Source organism: Pristiophorus japonicus, chromosome 4, assembly GCF_044704955.1.
Source record: "Pristiophorus japonicus isolate sPriJap1 chromosome 4, sPriJap1.hap1, whole genome shotgun sequence".
NCBI lineage: Eukaryota > Metazoa > Chordata > Chondrichthyes > Pristiophoridae > Pristiophorus > Pristiophorus japonicus.
In genome coordinates, this window is record NC_091980.1 from 209433613 (window position 1) to 209455340 (window position 21728).

At 44.0% G+C, this 21728-nt stretch overlaps 1 protein-coding gene across 1 annotated transcript in view; it reads left to right on the top strand.

Moving 5' to 3' along the window:
* The window catches only part of scfd1 (sec1 family domain containing 1), a 255518-nt gene that overhangs the window by 141171 nt on the left and 92619 nt on the right, over positions 1–21728 (top strand). Inside the window, exons 17-19 of the mRNA XM_070877445.1 lie at positions 2417–2496; positions 4169–4231; positions 10988–11063. Coding sequence (XP_070733546.1) covers positions 2417–2496; positions 4169–4231; positions 10988–11063 — 219 coding nt within the window. The remainder of the gene's footprint in view (positions 1–2416; positions 2497–4168; positions 4232–10987; positions 11064–21728) is intronic.

Below are 21728 nucleotides of genomic sequence, written 5' to 3' on the forward strand. Positions count from 1 at the left end.
TGGGACAAAACACGCTGAACACATTTGCATTGTATATTGGATTAATAAATGTTGTATTGATTAATACTTGAAGTATCCTAAACTTGCTTTTGACATGAGGTTGATTCAGGTTGTTGCGGCAGAACAGGCTGAGCATTCGCATAGCTTTTGCAAATGCTTATGTATATATAGCTGGATCCATTTGGAGGGAAATCTTTATTTGATATTGGGATTAACCATGCGTAGAGGGCGTTGTGAAGTGGTAAGACTATTAATGGAAGATTTAGGCAATTAAACCCTGCCTGACGACTGGCAGTCGGAGCAGGCAATTCCTGTGTCACATGTCTGGCTTTGCTGTCTTCTGCTTCATGGTACCATTCTTCTTTGGCCTGCTCCCATCATTAGACCCTGTTTTCAGTGCAAAGTTGTATATAGCAGGCAACAGTAATTTTCTGGACCTCAGCAGGGCTATACTGCAGAAGTCCCCCTGATCAGTCCAAGCAATAAAATCTCTGAGGATGCCAAAGGTGTGTTCCAAGATGACTCTGGTAGGTGGAAGGGCTGCATTGCATTTCTCATTATCTCTTGTCCTTGGGAAAGTCACAGATGTCATGAGTCAAAGCTGCAAGGCATTTCTCTGGTTCCTAAAAAGCCATGCTTAGAGTTATCTCGGCTCTTCAATAAGGTGGCATTATTGATTAGCACAGGATGAACAAAAAGGTCAGAGCTCCCAGGACAATGAGCATTGTGTTCTGATGATGGCAGACCACCTGTACATGGATGGAATAGTAGCCCTTTCTATTCTTGAATGGGGCTATGTTTGCACTGAAACCATAGATGTCCACACAAGTGCCACCATTTATACTCTGCACTTGTTGAAATCCTGCCACGTGGTCGAAGTGCCATCGTATTTGGCCTTTGGGAACAATGTGTCCATTCCTTGCTCGATACAATTGAGGACTGAATGTTGGAAGATGTAGACACAATCTCCCACCCTTGCCTGTAAGAAGCCAGCTATAACAATAACCACAACTAACAGAAATGCCTACAACTGTGCACCAACTGCCTGTGACAGAGCACAGAGTTTGATGATGGCTTCCTTCAGGAATCTTGCTTGCCACTGGCAGATTTCTTCACACAGTCCAGATATACACAAGTCTCAGCATAAGCACAAGACTGAATGGACTGTCAAAGATGTAAGCATATCTATTTAGTCATTCTGCTTTGCTCCTTCTCCTCCCCTACAACCCGCAAATAGAGGGGTATTCTGAAAGGAATAGCTATTGTTGGACTCTTATGAGCTTTACGAACAACTGAGAGAAGAGATGCAGTTATGCTTGAAGTAGCTGTCGGGAAATTTCCGCAAAGTAGCCAAAACTTCCTTGTCTAGTAAGACCAAAATTCCATAGAAACAAGTAATTGCTGAGAAGTACCGCAAAGTACCTTTTAACAACAAGGACCCAACTGAAGGGAACAAGCCTTCCCAGCAGCACCTGTTCTGTATAGGCAGTGAGCCCACCATACAATCACATTATATGGAGAACCTTAATTTAAATAAAAATGTAGGCATGAATGAGCTTTACCCAGCCTGTGCGCCAGTTCTAAGTGCACACTGCACCTGCCCACCACATTATGCTGCAGTAGGTGCATTGAGCACAGAGTTTGTCTCTGACCTCGACATCTGATGATATGGAGTACTGGTGCTGGTGTGCAATGGGTGCTGGCCATCACATTATTGAGCCTATGGACTGTTATAGTTCTATTCATACTACAAGTATGATTAGAGTGATTCTCGTATTGTTAGTATAAATCCAACATGCTAGTCATATTGACATTAAGATATGTCCATGGATGTTATCTTTATGTGGTAATACTATTGGTGCATTATCAAAATATTTTAATGCATCTGTTCAATTGCTCATAGCACTTGAATTGATTTTTTTTTCTCTATTAACTTAGCAGTTAAAGTCAAGCCATGTCTGCTTGCTTGTATTCATTTGTAAATGAACTTAAGAGGCTGAATCCTGCTAGGTACAGTTCCCCAAGCACCAGCAGCCCTCCAAGCCTCAACCAAGCAGATATTCTTAATGTACAAGCTCAGGCAGTCAGTTACCATGGGTCAGAAGTATGTACACTTTGCAGCAGTGGAAACCCTAGCTGTGTCTATTGTTCCCTTCCAAATTATGGGGTTCTTCATTCCATTTTGCTCTTTGACATTCTCCAGTGCATAATTGGTTCTATAGCATAATTTAATAAAGGTTTTGTCAGCCAATGCAATAACATAACTGAAAAGTTTAGAATTTATTTCCTGCAATATCCTTTCTCTTTCCTAAATCCGAGCAAAGCTTATTTTGTAAAGAAAATCTGCAAGCAGTTTGGAACTCCAGAGTTCATTGTTTGTTTTTTGTTCCCTAAATAAAATTATTTATACCAACAGGTTGACCTAGAACAATATAAAAAAGCACTGACTGATGCCGGATGCAATCTGGCTCCTTTGAATTACATCAAACGATGGAAGTAAGTAAGAACAACACTGAGAATAGTTGTATTATCAAGGGAACAGCAAATTATTGGGAAACGCATGAGTATAAACCACAAGAACAAAACCCAAATAGGAACCATGTCCTAAAAGTGTGTGTTACAGTTTTGAATATATGCTCAACCAATTTTTATTAATTATTAAAAAATTATTGAAGATGTCAGAATTGAGACATTTTGAAACCAGGTATGAAAATGAACGAGTGACTGAATCTCAAGCTGAGGCTCCAAGAGAAAAAACACCACTCGTGATCAAGCACCACTTGAGTTTAAAAGTTTCAAACACTGACACGAATGTTAATAGCTGTAGCAACGAACAGGATTACCAAAAAACCTCATGAAGACTCATTCTGGGATTGAGAAAGCAGTAAGAACATTACTTTTAAAAAAAAAAACCCATATGTGAGCACTATAGTTCAGCAACTTGTGTAATATACACAAAAAGACTATGGGCGAGAAATTGGTCTTTTGATAGCAGATTTTTTTTGGCATTTTTCACCAAAAATATTGTTAAAAATACCACTACTTTTTAAAGGGGTAAAAGTGGCAACAAAATGCACCCGACGGTAAAAATTGGCATTGCACTAGGATTCGCGGTGGAAACCACGGTCCTCACCAACTTTAGCTCGCGGCCGATTACCGCTAAAAAGGATAAGCTCTTGGAGGAGGGAAAACACACAAGAAAATTGCAAAAAATAAAAAAATCACAAAACACTTATCTAGCGAATCGCTGAAAAAGAATTAAAAAATAAAAACTTTAACTTACTTTTTTTGCAGGTCTTCATATTTACCGCTGTTTCTGGGACTGCAACGCAGGGTTTTTTCAGCCGATATTTTCTTCCTAACTACGGGTGCGCTGAACGGCCAATTTTAAGCGGTTGCATTTTTTTTGGCGTTGCATGCCATCGGTCCGCTTTTCAGCGGTATTTCAAAACCACTGACTCACAACTTTGGCCAATATAGGCGAGTATTTTTTAGTGTCAAAAAAGGCGAAATATCGTCCAAAAAACAGGCGCAAGGCTGGCCACTTTCTATCCCTAAGGATCTGTTTAGAATGAGGCACTGAGTCAGGGAAGGAAAATCACCTGACCTGATTGAAAATATTAAGAGTGATTTTCTCCATCATCCATCTGCTCCCAAGCCATGAGTTTAAGGGATTTCCTATTTGCATGTGGAGATTGAATATTAATTGGAGAATAAAATATACTATGCCTATTTCAAGTAGTCTAACATTCTGTAGTTCCAATTTGGGTGAAAATGCAAAGGAATGATCTTCTGGCTTTTAAAGTTTTATAAAGGTCTATGTTTTCCTTATTGTACAAGAACCTAATATATAGCAAGTAAAAATACATCTAGCTCCTTTAGGTTGCTTCACCCAAAAAAATAAAAAGTACATTTTTCATTGTCATGGGGCAGTGAAAAATCCAAGCAAGGTGAATCGCACCTGGTAAAGCTTTTAAGAGGTTTCTCCCTCGCCCTTGAAGTTAATTGAATGAGATATTTGTTTAGTTTGTTAAGGACATTAATCAATATAATTACTTTTGCTATTGAATGCCATTCCACAGATCTACAGATCTAGGAGATATTATGGGGGAAAATGTTTTCTAATCCCTAGATTCACTTTAATCATGTAATTTATCTTTATTTACAGAGCATTTACCAAAATGGCTTCAGCTCCTGCTAACTTTGGAGGCAGTGGACCAAAACCAATAAGGTATGTGGTGTTACAACAATGTAATTCTGGTACAATCCTACAGGATTGGAAAGATGGGATGGAAAGCAATTTTGACCTAACATAGCATAAGAAATAGGAGCAGGAGTAGGCCATTTGGCCCCTCAACCTGCTCCGCCATTCAATAAGATCATGGCTGATCTGATCATGGACTCAGCTCCACTTTTCTGCCTGCTCCTCATAATCCTTTATCGCTCAAAAATCTGTCTTTCTCTGCCTTAAATATATTCAATGACCCAGCCTCCAAAGCTCTCTGGGGCAGAGAATTCCATAGTAGAAAATATGGAGTTTGATGACACTTGTTGTGCAAAATAAATGTAAGGTCCAATGCCTAAGTGCCCAGCGTATAGAATGTTACTGAATAGAAATAGGCCATTTGGCCCATTAATTCGCCTCTAGTATTTTTCTCCATGAGCCATCTAATCTAATCCAAACTCTTCGCATCAATTCTCGTATCCTTCAATTTTCTTCTTTTTCAAGAAATTATCTAATCCTCTTTTAAAGGCACTTATGGACTCTGCTTCGACAACAGTGTGGGCAGAGAATTCCAAATTCTAGCACCCTCTGTAAATAAGAGTTTTCTAACCTCTCCTTTTAATCCTTGAGTTTGTGCCTTCGCATTAACATCCCACCAACCAATGGAAACTATCAGCACTTAACTGATCATAGCCCTTACTAATCTTGAAGACGTCTATCAGGTCATCCCTCAACCTTCTCCGTTCTGATGAAAAAAGACCCAACTTCTCATTTCTATCTTCACAAATGTCGCCTTGTCACCCTCATCTTAGGAACATCCTAATAAAGCTATATTGCACCTATTCCATTGCTTTTACATCTTTTGTATAATGGGATTCCCAAAGTATCATATAACACTCCAGCTGTGGACTAACTAAGGCCTTGAATAAGTTTAACATTACCTCCTTGCTTTTATATTCTGTGCCTCTAGATACAAAACCAAGGGCAGGTCCCCTCTTACATTGATAGGAAGAACTTTCTGGGGTGAATTTTCACTTTTCGCACTAGACAGTAGCAGCATTTTCACCCTGCCCAATTTTTGTTCCCATTGAAGTCAACAGAAATGATAAACAGTCGGCTGATCTGCTGCCACCCGTTTCTGCCTGATGGTAAAAGTGAAAATTCACCCGTCTGAGTCACTGAATGCAATCGTAGGTTAAGAATGAGTGCATATGTAGCATGCAATTTATAGTTACACTGGCCTTTCTTGTTTCCTCAAGAACTGTTTTATCATCTCAAAATGTAGTGTCATTGGAACCTATAAGGGAATTCGTACCCTGCCCGTTTTGATTGCTACAATTGTGATAGCGGCTGTGTGCAAATGGTCGTAAGATATAGAGTTGGATGTAAATGTTATGCAATTCAAAAAAAAAATCAGGCCTAAACAGCAACAAAAATGAATGCACCACATGAAAATGCAAATAAAACAATACATAATTAAAACAAATAACATTCCAAATGGCAATTAACAAATTATACCTACCTTTTAAGAAGCAGCTATAGGACTGGCCACCAAAAGCTGCTGCCATTGCAGATGAGTAAGTGGTCAACAAGAAATCCACAAACAATCAATCGGGATCAATTGAAATTTTCTTTCCATGCCTGATGAGGCTTGTGCTGGTCACTAACAAAATAGCCCATGGGATCTGGGGCAAAGTGGCAAGTTGGATCCAAAATTGGCTTAGAAGCAGGAAGCCAAGGGTAATGGTTGTTGGGTTTTTTGTTACTGGAAGGCTGTATCCGGTGGGGTTCAGCAGGGCTCAATGCTGGGTCCCCTGCTTTTTGTGGTATATATCAATGACTTGGACTTAAATGTTGGGGGTATGATTAAGAAGTTTGCAGACTACACTAAAATAGGCTGTGTGGTTGATAATGAAGAAAGCTGCGGACTGCAGGAAGATATCAATGTACTGTCAGGTGGGCAGAACAGCGGCAAATGGAATTGGATCCGGATAAGTGTGAGGTAATGCATCTGAGGAGGTCAAACAAGCCAAGGGAATACACATTAAATGGTACGACACTAAAAAGTGTAGAGGAACAAAGAGACCTTGGTTTGCAGGTCCACAGATCCCTGAAGGTAGCAGGCCAGGTAGATAAGGTGGTTAAAAAGGCATATGGAATACTTACCTTTATTAGTCGAGGCATGGAATACAAGCGCAAGAAGGTTATGCTTCAACTATATAAAACACTGGTTAGGCCGCAGCTGGAGTACTGCGTGCAGTTCTGGTCACCACATTACAGGAAAGATGTGATTGCACTGGAAAGGGTGCAGAGGAGATTTACAAAAATGTTGCCTGGACTGAAGATTTTTGGCTATGAGGAAAGATTGGAGATGCTGGGTCTGTTTTCGTTGGAACAGAGGAGGCTGAGGGGATACCTGATTGAGGTGTATAAAATTATGAGGGGCTTAGATACAGTGGATAGGAAGGACCTGTTTCCCTTGGCAGAGGGGTCAACAACCAGGGGGCATAGATTTAAAGTAATTGGGGGAGGTTTAGAAGAGATATGAGGGGAAATTTCTTCACCCAAAGGATGGTGGGGGTCTGGAACTCACTGCTTGAAAGGGTAGTAGAGGCAGGAACCCTCACCACATTTAAAAGATACTTAGATGTACACTTAGAGTGCCGTAACCTATAGGGCTACGGACCAAGAGCTGGAAAGTGGGATTAGGCTGGATAGCTCTTGGTCGGCCGGCTCGGACACGATGAGCCGAAATGCCCTCCTGTGCTGTAAATTTCTATGATTCTGTGTCATTTGTTTGTGCCATGGACTATGGTGAGCTAGCCTGCGCGCCTGATTTTGCAACAGCAAGGAAACTAACAAAATAGCAGCCGTGAAATTCAGCACCTTTGTGGCCGGCTTTTAAGGCTGATTTTGGCAAAACAATGGAGGCTGCCTTGCTTCTGCCCACTTCCAGCGCAGGCCTTACTGGCTGTCATGTGATCCAATCAGTAGCGCAGTTGTTGCCTGCATTCTCCAGAAGAATGCCAACGAGGCAGATTGTGATGTGATATAGCATGTCAGGGCCACGGTAAATTTGAGGGCAACTGGCAGCTGGTCTGGTTCCAAGAGGCCGTGGCTCAACTGCACATCCTCTCCAAATCGTGCATAGCAGAACGTGCGTTCAAGCTGCATGAGGGACCCCCCACCAGCGGTATTTAAAGGAATCATCAACAACTTGCAGGTGACTTGCTCTTTGATTTATACTGGCTCTGTGTAAGTTTGTGCAGCTATTTGGAGCTTTCTGCAGTTATTTAAAGTTGGTAAGGTGACAGGGAGTGGTGCTGCTGCAAGTGGAGAAAGGCCTTGCTTCTGAATTCAAGGGTTTGGCTCGGCTCTACTTGCAGTCCCGCTCATGCTGGAACATGACAGCGAGGGAGCAAAGTGGGTAAGCTACTCAGAGGCAGGAGGGCACTCGGCAGGAGACCTTGCCCACCTAGGGTCTTCCAAGAGCACTTCTCCTACCTGCACTTAAGCCAGAAGCAGTATATTCGAGGCTCCGCTTCACCAAGGAGGTGGTCACAGAACTCTGCCACCTCTTTGAACCAGACCTGCTGCCTCAGAGCAGGGTAACAATGCGCTACCAGTGGTTCTCAAAGTCACCATGGCCCTCAATTTTTTTGCCACCGGATCATTCCAGTCTGGAGCAGGAGACATCGCTAACATCTCCCAGTTTTTACTGTTCATCACTGCAACCGGGCAAAGGTATTTCATTGTCTTCTCTATGAACAGAGAAGCAGGAAGAGCGTGCATGTGGTTTTGCTAGGATATCTGGCTTTCCCGTGGTGCAGGGTGCCGCAAGCTCCTAATCAGACTCCAGTACCCCTGAATGAAACCCCAGAATCCCACCTTACCATCCCTCTGTCACAGAACATCGCAACATCCTCTTGGACACAAAGCTGAAATGAGAGCCACCACAAAACAAATATTCCAAACATAATTTATGAATGAATCAATCCAATACTACATAACAGTCATCTACTCACGCGTGTGCATTCCCTTAGTGTCTTTCGTGTTCCTTTGCCTATTCTAGTGCTTCTACATAGTGCTGCCCCACTAGCTGCAGCATGGCTGGTGGAAGGCTGCTGACTTTCAGAGGGGGAGACTGCAGATGGCCTTGTATGACAACCTCGAGCAGCTCTGGGCCTATAAGGCCCGGCTGTAGACTGCATTACCTCGGCAGCAGTCTGGGCTGGCTGGCTGATGGGCAACAGCAAGGGCACTGGCAAAGTGGCAGGGGTTTGAGTAGGAATGGTGTCATCCTGAGAGGACAGCAGGTTCTTCCTCCACGGAGCAACTGCCTCTCTGCTGGGGCGGCCCCTCAGCTTCCCTTGTCATCTGTTGGAGCACAGATTGCTGGACTGCTGCGACACACTGCAAGCCCCTTTCCACACTCGTAAACCCAGCCTCGAAGGCATCAGTCTGCGCATATGCGGCAGCAAACTGAGCCTGCATAAAAGCTGTCTGAGCTTCAGTACAGCACTCGGACGTTGGGTCACTTCTGCTTGTACTGCAGTGGAAGCTGCAACATCACCTATCACACCCAGCATCATGGTTGGGACCGCAAATGTTCTAACGGAGTTGCCCATCACTTCCATCATGGGCTCCAAGCTCCATGCAAAACCCCGTACAATGTTGGAGTCGGACTCCTCCATGCTCCTTGACACTGACGAGGCCTGTTATTGCACCAAGCATTTCTCTCTGCATGGCTATCACTTCTTCTGAAGACCACCCCATCGAAGTCCTCATCTGAGTCCTGTGCAGCAGAACTCGTGTGCGACCTCGCACCTGAACTATCCTTTCCCCCTGGCCTGACTGCAATCCACTTGTGCCCAGTGACTCACTGCGTACAGATCACACCTCCTATACTACCCTTTGAAGTTTGCGCAGTGCCATTTTCTGAGCTGGTGCCTGGGTGTGTCAGATCGAGTGACTGCTGCTTCTTCCCAACATACTCCTCCTCTACTTGGTCAAGGACTGCGCTTCTGGCAGTTCTTGGGTATCTGAACAGAGAAAGGATCGGGTTGTGATAAAGGGTGGGGCAAGAGCAAAATGTGCATGCTTACATCAGCAGCTTGTGGGTCAGAAGAGATTGTGGGATGAGGGGGAAGTGGGATGTGAGAAGCATTAGGTATGAGCATACCGTCATGAGCAATGCTTTCAACCTCGCCACTCGCCAGTGCCTCTTACGGTCCCTCCAATGATCTCCAGCGCCATCTCCTCCAGCGCAGTTTTGAAGACATGCTTCACCCCCGCCTGTCTGCTGCTGCTCACGGTGGTTCTGAGCCACTTTGGCCTGTAAGAGAAAGGGAAGTATGTCGGTGAGTATAGTGCAATGTGTTTAGGTGATGTGCCTGTTATGGTTGAATAGCTGATATCGTGTGCAAGATGTGAGATTTGGGTGTGAGGCTTGCAGCAGTGGTCAGTGTATGAGGATAAGGTGAAGCTATGATTGTGATGTATGAATTGCGATTGCTAGAGATTGTTGATAGCTGAGTGAAGGGGGTACGGTGTATTGAGCAGTGCATGAGGCTAGTGGTGCAGTTGGTGGAATATGGCATTTGAAGATGCATTTACTCACCTTGACCACTCATGAGGTCATTAAGCTTCTTGTAGCACTGGATCCAGGTTCTGGGGCTAACACGTGGCACTGACAGCTTGTGCTATCACCTCCCACTGCCTTCTGGCATTCTGTCTGGTAGACCTCCGCGCCCCAACCCCCACCCCCCACCCCAGGCGGGTAGAGGGCCTGTCTTCTTCTGTGTATCCCCAGGACCAGTGCTGCATCAGAGAAGCGCCTTGCCCTTTCTCTTCCCTGTTGTAACATGGCTGCATTCAGAGTGACCATGAGATGCTTCTGCAATAACGTCCCCCCCTTGAGCACTGAGCCAACTAGCAAGTGTTTAGCGCACCAATCATTATAGTGAGCAGACCGCACAAATTTTGCATGCTGCCTGCCCCACTTGGAACACTATGGGCAGTTTGCGCTCCCTGTCTTTGGGCCCAATCCAATTTCACCCCCTGTAACTTTTTTGTCTGCTGATAACAGAGCATATATTTTAGAAAAAAAACTTGCATTTCTATAGTGCCTTTCACAACCTCACAATGTCCCAAAGCTGCATACTCTTATGTTCCATAATTTCTTATGAATTTTGTACAAGTAGCAATACACAAAACAAAATCTTTCAGCATTTGAATTCGGAGTACTGAGAATAGCTGTCATGTCAGTGAATTCACCTGATGCACAAAAAGTAATTTATTTAACAAAATAATTTCTATTTGTAAAAGAATACTTTAAGTAGTTTTTGTGTGCAATAAAAGTGTAAAGTTATATTACTTTTAAAACAGCACAGCAGAAGACTTTACTCATTACACTGTGGCTGCCTTTCAAAATGTGAAGCAATAAGACAAATATCAGTGGTTGGAATGTTTGTACCGCTGAGAGCTCTATAGAGCAACTTTTATAATTGAAAGCAGCTCCTGTATTACAGCAGATCTTTTGTTCTGTGCTGATCACTCAAGAAAAAACTAGGACGTTTCAGAATTTTCCTAAACTGACAAAAAATTATATCAATAACATTTGTAAATGTGGAAGATCTCAATGTACTCCTTTGTTCTGCAAAAAGCTGCAAATAACAAATGTATTTGGTAGTCTAGAAAAGTTTTGATTGGCAAATTGAAAAAGAATGAGCACATTATAATGTCCTGTTTCTTTTTTTTCAGCCTGCTTTCACGTGTAATGAATACTGGATCACAGTTTGTGATGGAAGGAGTGAAGAATTTTGTATTAAAGCAACAGGCATGTATATTTATCTTGGGTTAGTTATTCCAAGCGCAACACAATTGTCCACTAGAAATAAAGTAATTTTGGAGCACAAAATAATAGCCCAGAAATTGCGGTCAGAGGCTTCGCGGGCGGACGCCTCCAACCTGAAAAATTTCTATGAACTTACCTGGTGATCGGAGGTTCGGAGACTAGTGGTCCTGGGCCTTTATGCGAAGGCCTGCGTAGTGGCCCACGCATCCCAGGGATGCAGGCACTTCGCATGCGTGCGTGAAATCACGTGGGCCAGCCCAACCAATCAAAGTAGGAGTATTCCCATTCATACTTATGGAGAGTTCCGTATGTACGGAATCACCATAAACTATGAATGGGAATACTCCAAAAACACACAAGCACCTAAAATAAAGTTTTAAAAACATCACGCATTTAAATTAATCAAAATAGAATTTAATTAATTATTTAAAACAAAACTAATTGTTTTAAAAATTATTTTAATTAAAGGGTCTAAAAATAAACCTACCTTATTTAACAGGATTTTAAATGTTTAAATTATTGAAAAATTTATTTTTCTGTCCTTTTAAAAGTCTTGTGCTGGTTTTATCAGTCGTAAGAATTTCACGGGCATTCGCTGGGCAGAAGTTAGGCAAATTACGGAGGCCCTTTACTTCTGGATGTGTGTGATCTGCCCCTACAAGCGCATGCGCACTTCATACACACCCGTAGGGGGCGCGAATTTTATTGAATCCAGATTTAATTAGATTTAACATTTTCTCAGGCTCCTCTACTCACACCCAGCTTTGGAGTGCAGCTGCAATCTATGTCTAGTTGCATCACAAAGTCAACTGTTGTAGCTTGATCTATAAAGGAATGAACCAAAATTTTGATTATAATTATACAAACAATGGGAGATCTTAAAGGTGTCCATTTGAGTCAGTGTTCTACAGATAGTGGATTTGTCTGATGTAAAGTACAGAGGTGGATATGGGTTAATTGAGGGCACTTCAGTTCTGACACAATTGGCATGCAACAAAGGTGTCTTATTCTGCCCGAACTCTGCTGCAAGGCAGTATTCCTGTCTGGTTTTGTGGTTTAAGAACATAAAATTTAGAAGCAGGTGCGCAAGATTTCAGTACCATTGCCGGGATGTTGTCGGGACCCATAATCTTTGCTGTATCCAGTGCGCTCAGCCTTTTCTTGATATCATGTGGAGTGAATCGCTTTGGCTGAAGACTGGCTTCTGTGATGGCGGGAATGTCAGGAGGAGGCCGATATGAGTCACCCACTCGGCACTTCTGGCTGAAGATGGTTGCAACCACTTCAGCCTCATCTTTCCCACTCCCCTGCTCGCTTCCACCATCATTGAGGATGGGGATATTCATAAAGCCTCCTCCTGTTAGTCGTTTAATTGTCTACCACCATTCATGACTGGATGTAGTAGGACTGCAGAGCTTTGATTTGATTGGTTATGGGATCGCTTAGCTCTGTTTATAGCATTCTGCTTTTGCTCTTTAGCATGCATGCAGACCTGTGTTGCACCTATTTTTTTGGTACGCCTGGTACTGCTCTCTCATGTTTCAATGAGATCACCTCTCATTCTTCTAAACTGCAGAGAGTATAGGCCCAATCTACTCAATCACTCCTCATAGGACAAACCTCTCATCCCAGGGATCATTGCACCCGCCTCTAAGGCATGTGTGTTCTTCCTCAGATAAGGAGACCAAAACTGCACAATACTCGGGCATAGTCTCACCAAAACCCTGTACATTGTAGTAAGACTTCCTTACTCTTGTACTCCAACCCCCTTGCAATAAAGGCCAACATGCCATTTGCCTTCCTAATTGCTTGCTGTACCTGCATGCTAACCTTCTGTGTTTCCTGTAGAAGGGCACCTAAATCTCTCCGAGCAGCAACATTTAATAGTTTCTCACCATTTTAAAAATATTCTATTTTTCTATTCTTCCTACCAAAGTGTTTAATCTCGCATTTCCCCACATTATACTCCCATCTGCCACCTTATTGCCCATTCACTTAACCTGTCTATATCCCTTTGCAGGTTCTTTGTGTCCTCCTCACAGCTTACTTTCCCACCAAGCTTTGTATCGTCAGTTTGTATCATCAGCAAACTTGGATACATTGCACTTGGTCCTTTCATCTAAGTCATTAATATAGATTGCAAATAGCTGAGGCCCAAACACTGATCCTTGTGGAACCCCACTAGTTACAGCCTGCCAACCGGAAAATTACCTGTTTATCCCTACTCTCTATTTTCAGTCTGTTAACCAATCCTCTATCCATGCTAATGGGCCTAAAATTCCAGTCAGAGGCTTCCTTCCTACGAACGCCTCCGACCCGAGAATTTTTTACAAAAGTACGTGGTGATCTTGGAGAGGCCTTAGATTGCAGTGGGAGGACTGCTCTTCCTGCGTTTCGGAGTGTGCCCCCTCCTCGAAGCTCGCACATAGAAGCTGGAGTCACGTGATTGGACAACCAATCACGGTACAGTATTCTCATTGATAGCAATGAGAACTCCGTATCTCCGAGTTCTTATTGCTATCAATGAGAAAAAAAACCAAAACACACAAACACAACATAAACATTTTTTTAAAACACCTCACATTTAAAATTAATTGAAGTTAATATTTTTTTCCTTTAAGTGTTTTAATAGGGTTTAAAATAAACTTACCTTAGTGGACAGAGTTTTTAACATAAAAATCTGTATTTAAATTTTATTTTTATATGTTTTAAAACTCTTACGCTGGTTAAAGTAGGCTATGTGCCTGTTTTTACCAGGCATAAGAGTTTTAAGGACATTCGCTGGGCAAATAGCCCAATCTCGCCCACATGAATGTCCTGGCTGCGGAATGCAGAGGATCTGTCAAGACAAGGGAGAACCAGTGGATGTGGTGCATTTGGACTTTCAAAAGGCTTTTGACAAGGTCCCGCACAAGAGATTGGTGTACAAAATCAAAGCGTATGGTATATGGCGTAATGTACTGACATGGATAGAGAACTGGTTGGTAGACAGAAAGCAGAGAGTCGGGATAAACGGGTCCTTTTCAGAATGGCAGGCAGTGACTAGTGGGGTGCCGCAGGGCTCAGTGCTGGGAACCCAGCTCTTTACCATATACATCAACAATTTGGATGAAAGAATAGAGTGTAATATCTCCAAGTTTGTGGATGACACTAAACTGGGTGGCGGTGTGAGCTGTGAGGAGGACACTAGAGGCTGCAGGATGACTTGGACAGATTAGGTGAGTTGGCAAATACATGGCAGATGTAGTATAATGTGGATAAATGTGAGGTTATCCATTTTGGGGGCAAAAACACGAAGGCGGAATATTATCTGAATGGCGGCAGACTAGAAAAAGGGGAGGTGCAAAGAGACCTGGGTGTCGTGGTTCATCAGTCACTGAAAGTGGGCATGCAGGTACAGCAGATGGTGAAGAAGGCAAATGGTATGTTAGGGGATTTAAATATAGGAGCAGGGAGGTCTTACTACAGTTGTACAGGGCCTTGATGAGGCCTCACCTGGAATATTGTGTTCAGTTCTGGTCTCCTAGTCTGAGGAAGGACGTTCTTGCTATTGAGGGAGTGCAGTGAAGGTTCACCAGACTGATTCCAGGGATGGCTGGGCTGTCATATGAGGAGAGACTGGATCAACTGGGCCTTTATTCACTGGTGTTTAGAAGGATGAGAGGGGATCTCATAGAAACATATAGGATTCTGATGGGAAGTCTAGAACCAGGGGACATAGTCTTACGATAAGGGTAGGCCTACTCATGCACCTATTTTCTATGTTTCCAGCCACTTACGCCCGGTTTGCAAGTTTAGGCAGCGAAAACTTACTCCAAACTAACTTAGAATGGAGTAAGTGTAGATTTTTGTACACTCAGAAAAACCTTGCCTACACTTTATAAATTAGGTGCAGGTAGCGAGAGATGGGGGGGGGAAGGGAAGTTAGGGGATTTTACAAAGCATTAAACACTTCACTTTTAACCATAAAGATGCATAGAAACCATCATAATTTTTAAATAACAATAAATGAACATTAAATCAAGTAATAAAAATTTAAAGTCCTACCTTGCTGATTGGAGCACGCACTGCAATTGGTGTATTTTGTACCTAGACGCTTATTAATTTAGGTGTTTATTAATTTGGTGCTTCCAGATTGCAAGATTCCACATTTAGAATTCCAACCAGTCCGGAATAAAAGCAGGGCGTTTCTCCCCTAGTTGAGGCATGCTCCCCGCAGATGCGGTCTTGAAGTGTCATCTCCTTACTTTGCCGAAATCTGTGGTTGTCAGAGAATGTTCGAAGACGTGGATCCCGTGTCCAGCTCAGAGTCGTCCATGGCCGGAGCGCCCATATCCTGTAGATAATACACACTAGCCACTGTGCGCAGAAGACCGAGGGAGTGAATGTTTAAGGTGGTGGATGGCGTGCCAATCAAGCAGTGCTTTGTCCATGATGGTGTTGAGTTTCTCAGAGTGTTGTGACTGCTGCACCCATTTAGGCAAGTGGAGAGTATTCCACTACATTCCTGATTTGTGTCTTGTAGATAGAGAGGTATGGGGTGTTGGGGAGGCGCGGATAACGGGGGTCAGGAGCAATGTTCCCGCTGAGGTCTGTGCAGTAATCTAAAGGGTCCTGTGCAAGCCGCTCACCGACTTTTACGTTGTAAATACCCCGGATGCGGAGAAATTTAACAGGACTGCATTTAAAGAAAAAGAACAAAGTGCAGCTTACAGGGAACATTGGTCAGGAGGTGAGCCACTCATAGAATCATAGAATGGTTACAGCACCGAAGGAGGCCATTAGACCAGTCGAGCCTATGCCGGATCTCTGCAAGAGCACTTCAGCTAGTCCCACTCCCCCGCCCTTTCCCCGTAGCCCTGCAATTTTTTTTCTTTCAAGTACTTATCCAATTCCCTTTTGAAAGCCACATTTGAATCTGCCTCTACCACCCTTTCAGGCAGTGCATTCCAGATCATAACCACCCGCTGCATAACAAAGTTTTTCCTCATGTCGCCTTTGGTTCTTCTGCCAATCACCTTAAATCTGTGTCCTCTGGTTCTCAACCCTTCTGGCAATGGGAACAGTTTCTCTCTACACTGTTTAGACACCTAATGATTTTGACCACCTCTATCAAATCTCCTCTCAACCTTCTCTGTTCTAAGGAAAATAACCCCAGCTTCTCCAGTCTATCCATGTAACTGAAGCCCCTCAGTTCTGGAACCATTCTTGTAAATCTTTTCTGCACCCTCTCTGAGGCCTTCACATCCTTCGAATACCCAGTCTCTGGCCTGCTCTGGTATTGCCATTACTTAAAGTAACTAACTTTGCAGTTTTGTTGTTCCTAATGAATGCTTCAGGTAAAATTAAAGTAAGGCAATTCAAACTCCCCATTAGCTGAATAATATGTCTTGATATGTTGGGGACTGTTTGTATAGTAATGCCTTGCACCTGTTTGGCTTTGCCCCTCGAGTGAAATAACACAACAGTTTGTCAGTATGGACTGATCTCGACTAATCTAGTTCATTGCAGCACCTGAATACTAGTTTCAGGAATGTGACATGCTATTCTCGCAGTGTTTGTGCACTTATGCCTCTGAAAATGTAGCATCGTATGTCTAGATTTAAAACAAAACTTTCTCCTTGGTTTGGTTAATGAAAGCATTTCTGTTCTATGAAATCTAAAGGTGATTAATATACATCACATTTCAATTGTGTTTCATTTCAGCTATATTGGCATTATATTACTTGAACTGGAATAGACCTATCAAAAAATATATCTATATAATTATGTCTCGCATCTAGCCTGTCTGTTGTGCTACACCTTTCAATGGCGTCACAACTCAAAAGTGTCGCTTTCCAATGTGTCTACAGCATAATCATCATAGGCAGTCCCTCGAGATCGAGGAAGACTTGCTTCCACTCTAAAAGTGAGTTCTCAGGTGACTATAGTCCAATACGGGAATTACAGTCTCTATCACAGATGGGACAGACAGTGGTTGAAGGAAAGGGTGGGTGGGAGTCTGGTTTGCCGCACGCTCCTTCCGCTGTCTGCGTTTGGTTTCTGCATGCTCTCGGCGACGAGACTCTAGGTGCTCAGCGCCCTCCCGGATGCTCTTCCTCCATTTAGGGTGGTCTTGGGCCAGAGATTCCCAGGTGCTGGTGAGGATGTTGCACTTTATCAAAGAGGCTTTGAGGGTGTCCTTGAAATGTTTTCTCTGCCCACCTGGGGCTCGCTTGCCATGTAGGAGTTCCGAGTAGAGCGCTTGCTTTGGGAATCTCATGTCGGGCATGCGGACAATGTGACCCACTCAACGGAGCTGGTCAAATGTGGTCAGTGCTTCGATGCTGGGAATGTTGGCCTGATCGAGAACACTGACGTTGGTGCGTCTATAGTGATTGGCTCAAATAACCATTTAATCGATTAGTCAAATAATTAATAACTCAAGTGACAAATCAGTAGCAGCAAAAAAGTACCAACATTGAGCAAATCACCAGCAGAAAATGACCAATTTGGCTCTCACTTTTTTAAAATCTACCATTTTAAAAAAAAACAGCAAAAACCATAAAACTGATCAATCAACTCACTCAAATAATTTCTTGGGTGTTTTCAATTGCCGTTTTCCTTCTTTATTTGGGTGACTATATAAAGCTAGAACTAACAATAATTTATAACCCAACAAACAGAAAAAAAATCACAATAATTAAAAATAACTTGCCAATAAAATTGGTTATTTAATATTAGAAATTCTGGCAAGTTTTCCCCAGGTCGAATTGCCCTTGTGTTTGGGCCCCAAATCGCTCAAGAATGCAGATCTTCAGTTGCTGTGGCCAAATTGTGCATGTGAGGTAGAAATCCATCATGAGACAAAGGGCTAGACTTTCCATTATTATCGCTATAGCCCAAAAATGGGCGATATTTCCGGCGTTAGTGGTTTTATTTTTCAGGATCACCGGAATAGCACCCATTTTAAAAACTACTAGTTTCGCCTTTTTAACTTGGGCGATAGCCTTAGCGATGTGAAATGGGTGATAGCGATGTATTCAGTCGTGCAAGGCTGGCATCTATAGCAACGGCTGTTCTGCGCATGCGCGGTTTTTTTTCAGGCAAATAACTTTTCCCATGATTCAGGAGGTCAGGGGTCACCAGGGAGGGAGAAAGAGAGAGAGAGAGAAGGAAGGTGGTGTTGAGGCAATGGAGATGGAACATGAGGAGTAGGGAGAGTGTTGCGGAGGTTGCAGGGTGAAGGAGGGCGAAAGCCTTTTTTGCTGAAGCCCACGAGGTGGCGACTCGATGGGGGCAATTAACCCGGGGTAGGCATGGGAAACCTACCCACCCCCCCCCGGATATACCAGCGAATATGGGCAGACATTGCCAAAGTGGTAACTTCGGCAGCCCACAACGTGAGAGGCAAACCAGTGCCGCAAGCGCTGGAACATCTGCAAGAGTAAGTATTAAATTATTACATTTATAATTGTTAATGATGCAGTGACTCATTAATTAGAATGTAAATCTGCTGGATTGTAATTAAGCTGGGTAATCTTGGGTAGCAACCCTGTTAAGATTTAGATTGGGGTCGGAACCTGTGCCCCCAGGACTCTAACCCTGGGAGGGCAGGTATCCCAGGAACCATTCCGTGCAAATGTGCATTCGTAATCTTGCAGAGATGCCTTAAATTGAATCAACAGTATTATTATTTAAACGCTTTGATCGAAAATTGGGGCCAAAGGAATGACTGGAAACAGACAGTCTGCAAACACTCGGCATTTCTACCACTTTAGTTTCGAATGAGAATTATTAAATTATATCACTGCTTTGTGTGCTGTGAGCAACTCTTTAACTTGGGCACCGTCTCCTTTTTGGTTAGGTTGGTGGATGGGGGCACAACTGAGCGGTGAGGGGGCCGCTCAACTTTGCCCAGATTGTGAGTCTCTCCGGCTGCTGTCAGTCACACAATGACCCAGCCTGGACTGGGGGAGAGCTGCCCTGGCTCATTGTCTGCTCTGGGATACTTGGGACATTAGCTCCGGCCACACGGAGGTCCCCAAGCGCAACCCAGGGGCACGATGCCCCCTCCCCTCATGGTCCAGTCATTGCCGAGCTCACCAACAGTCCTAATTCCCCCCCTCCCACCTCCCTGGGGACCTCCATCAATTGCAATAACCCGGCTACCTCCCCTCGGGTGGAAAATGGCACAGCCTGTGGATGGGGCCTTTCCTTGGAATTGTACGCAAGGGGGTTGATGTCACGCATTAGTTCCTAACCACGATCTTATTAAATTTCTTCTCTGAACGTAGATGTTATAACCATGCATCAATTGCATACAAACCATATTAGCATATAAAGTTAACAATGAATAGCATGTGCGATGACTAATTGTGGATTACAATATCTGTGTGTTTCCGTAATAGTACCAAGGCAATTAGCTTATGCCATGCTCTTGTCACATTTGCAGAAGAAGATATCTAAGAATCAGGCGGACCGGAGGGGGCCTGCGGATCTTTTTTCGGTTAACCGACCTGGAGGAGCGTGCCTCAGCCCTTGTAGGGGCCCATGGTGGTGCTGATCCCGTTGTTGCGCCACGTGAGTAATGTGTAAACTAGTGGTAATTTAAAATAATTTAATGCCATTTGATTATAATATATGAATGGTGTAAGGTTATGAATGCAGCTTCGGTACTCTCATGTTAATTATATGTAACATCTCTTGTTCATCTTTATTGCAACAGTGTTGCTCCTCGTACATATGCCTGCTCAGCGCAATCATTCTCATGTCTCCCCTTCTCTTCTACTAATCTCAATTATGTTTTCCAACTCCCCAGGCTCAATGGGAGGCCCCTGGAGCATCACCCTAATTGATGCAGGTTGTGCTGACCACGGGGGAAGGAGATACAACCGAGGAGGATGATGATGAGCCGGTCGAGGAATCTGCAGTACCTGCGGCCACGTCATCCTCAACGGATGAAGTAGCGGGGCCAAGCGGCTTGCACCAGTGCCCACGCGGACCCCGCGGAGGTTGGGTCGACGAGTAGGCACACGCAGCGATGGACAGATGTGAACAAGGACATGCTGTCTCTGTCGAGGGCGAGCGTCGATATCGGTCAAGAGCTCCTCCAAGCGCTTGGTGGGTTGACCGGTAACATTGCCACACTATCTGCTAGAATCTCGGAGGACATGGCGCAGATGGTTGCGGCAATGCGGCGAACGGCCAACTCCGTCGATGCCATGCGGCAGGCGATGGTTTCGGGATACGGCACTGCACCCCAAGGTGCCGTACCACCAACAATGTCGACAGATGCGAGTCAGGAGGAAGCAGTTGCTTCTAACGCCGAAGATGTTTCTTCGGAAACGTCTTCTTGGCCCCCTGAATTGAATCTGCCTTCGTCGTCCCCTCCGCCCTCCACCACACAGCAGCAGCCCTCGAGGTGTTCTTCTGCAAGGCGACATGGCCCCATTACATGGGGCGTAAGTGGGAAAGGAGGGGTTGTGATGGGGGGGGTAAAGGAGAGAAGCATGGCTGCAGGTAGGATGGGGTGGGGCGGGGTGCTAGTCTATTTTAATTAAAATTGTTGCCTGTTATTGTTAAAAATTTGTTGAATGGTGGGAGGGTGTTTTTGTAGTGTTCTCGTTATTCAAAATTTATTGTTGGGTGAAAAATTTTGTTGACTGTTGCGGGGTTGGGGGGGGGGGGTGGGCGAGATGGGTGCTATAGTTTGTTTATAAAAATTTTTACATCAATTGTTAAAGTATTAAAACATTTTATTGCACTTTACAATTGTTGTGCAGTATCTTCTAATAACGTAAGATTAAACATCAAAACAAGGGTTGCAAACAATGGCCAGGCCAAGCAAGGCTGAAACGTAATACAATTGTAACTGTTAACAATGTAACTACATGCAAAGCATTCATTTATGAGTTGCTGGCGCAACAGTCTTGCAGCTGCGTAACTACCACTGGGTTTTTCCAGTGGTGGGGAGGGGGGGTGCGGGGGGCATGGGTTCATCACCAGGCTGATTGTCCTTCCCAAGGTCCTCGTCCTCCTCTTCCGCCTCCCCTTTCTTCTGAGATGGACTGGCAGTCTCATCTGGCAATTGTTGTCCTCTCCTGATAGCTAGGTTATGCAACATGCAGCACACCACAATGAACTCAGCGACCTGCTCAGGGTGGTATTGTAGGTTGCCTCCTCAGTAGTCCAGGCATCTGAAACGCATCTTCAGAACTCCAATTGTCTTTTCGACGATATTGCATGTGGCTATATGGCTTTCGTTGTAGCACATCTGGGGATTATGCAGTGGGCGTCATGAGCCAGCTGGCAAGGCCATATTCTTTATCCCCCAACATCCAACCATGGCTGACTGTTAAAACAGGTCAGACAGTGCTCTCACGCAAGATGTGGGCATCATGGTTGCTCCCTGGAAAATTTGCATTTACTGCCATAATTATTTGCTTGTGGTCGACAACAAGCTGCACATTCAGGGAGTGGATTCCATTTCGGTTCCGAAACACCTCTGCATCCTGTAAAGGTACTTGCAGGGCGATGTGCGTACAGTCTATTGCTCCCTGCACCTTGGGGAAGTTTGCTATTCTCGAGAAATCCAAAGCCCTCTCACTCTGTGCCTCCCTGGTCATAGGGAAATTTATAAAGTCCATCCTGCATGCTTCAAGGGCT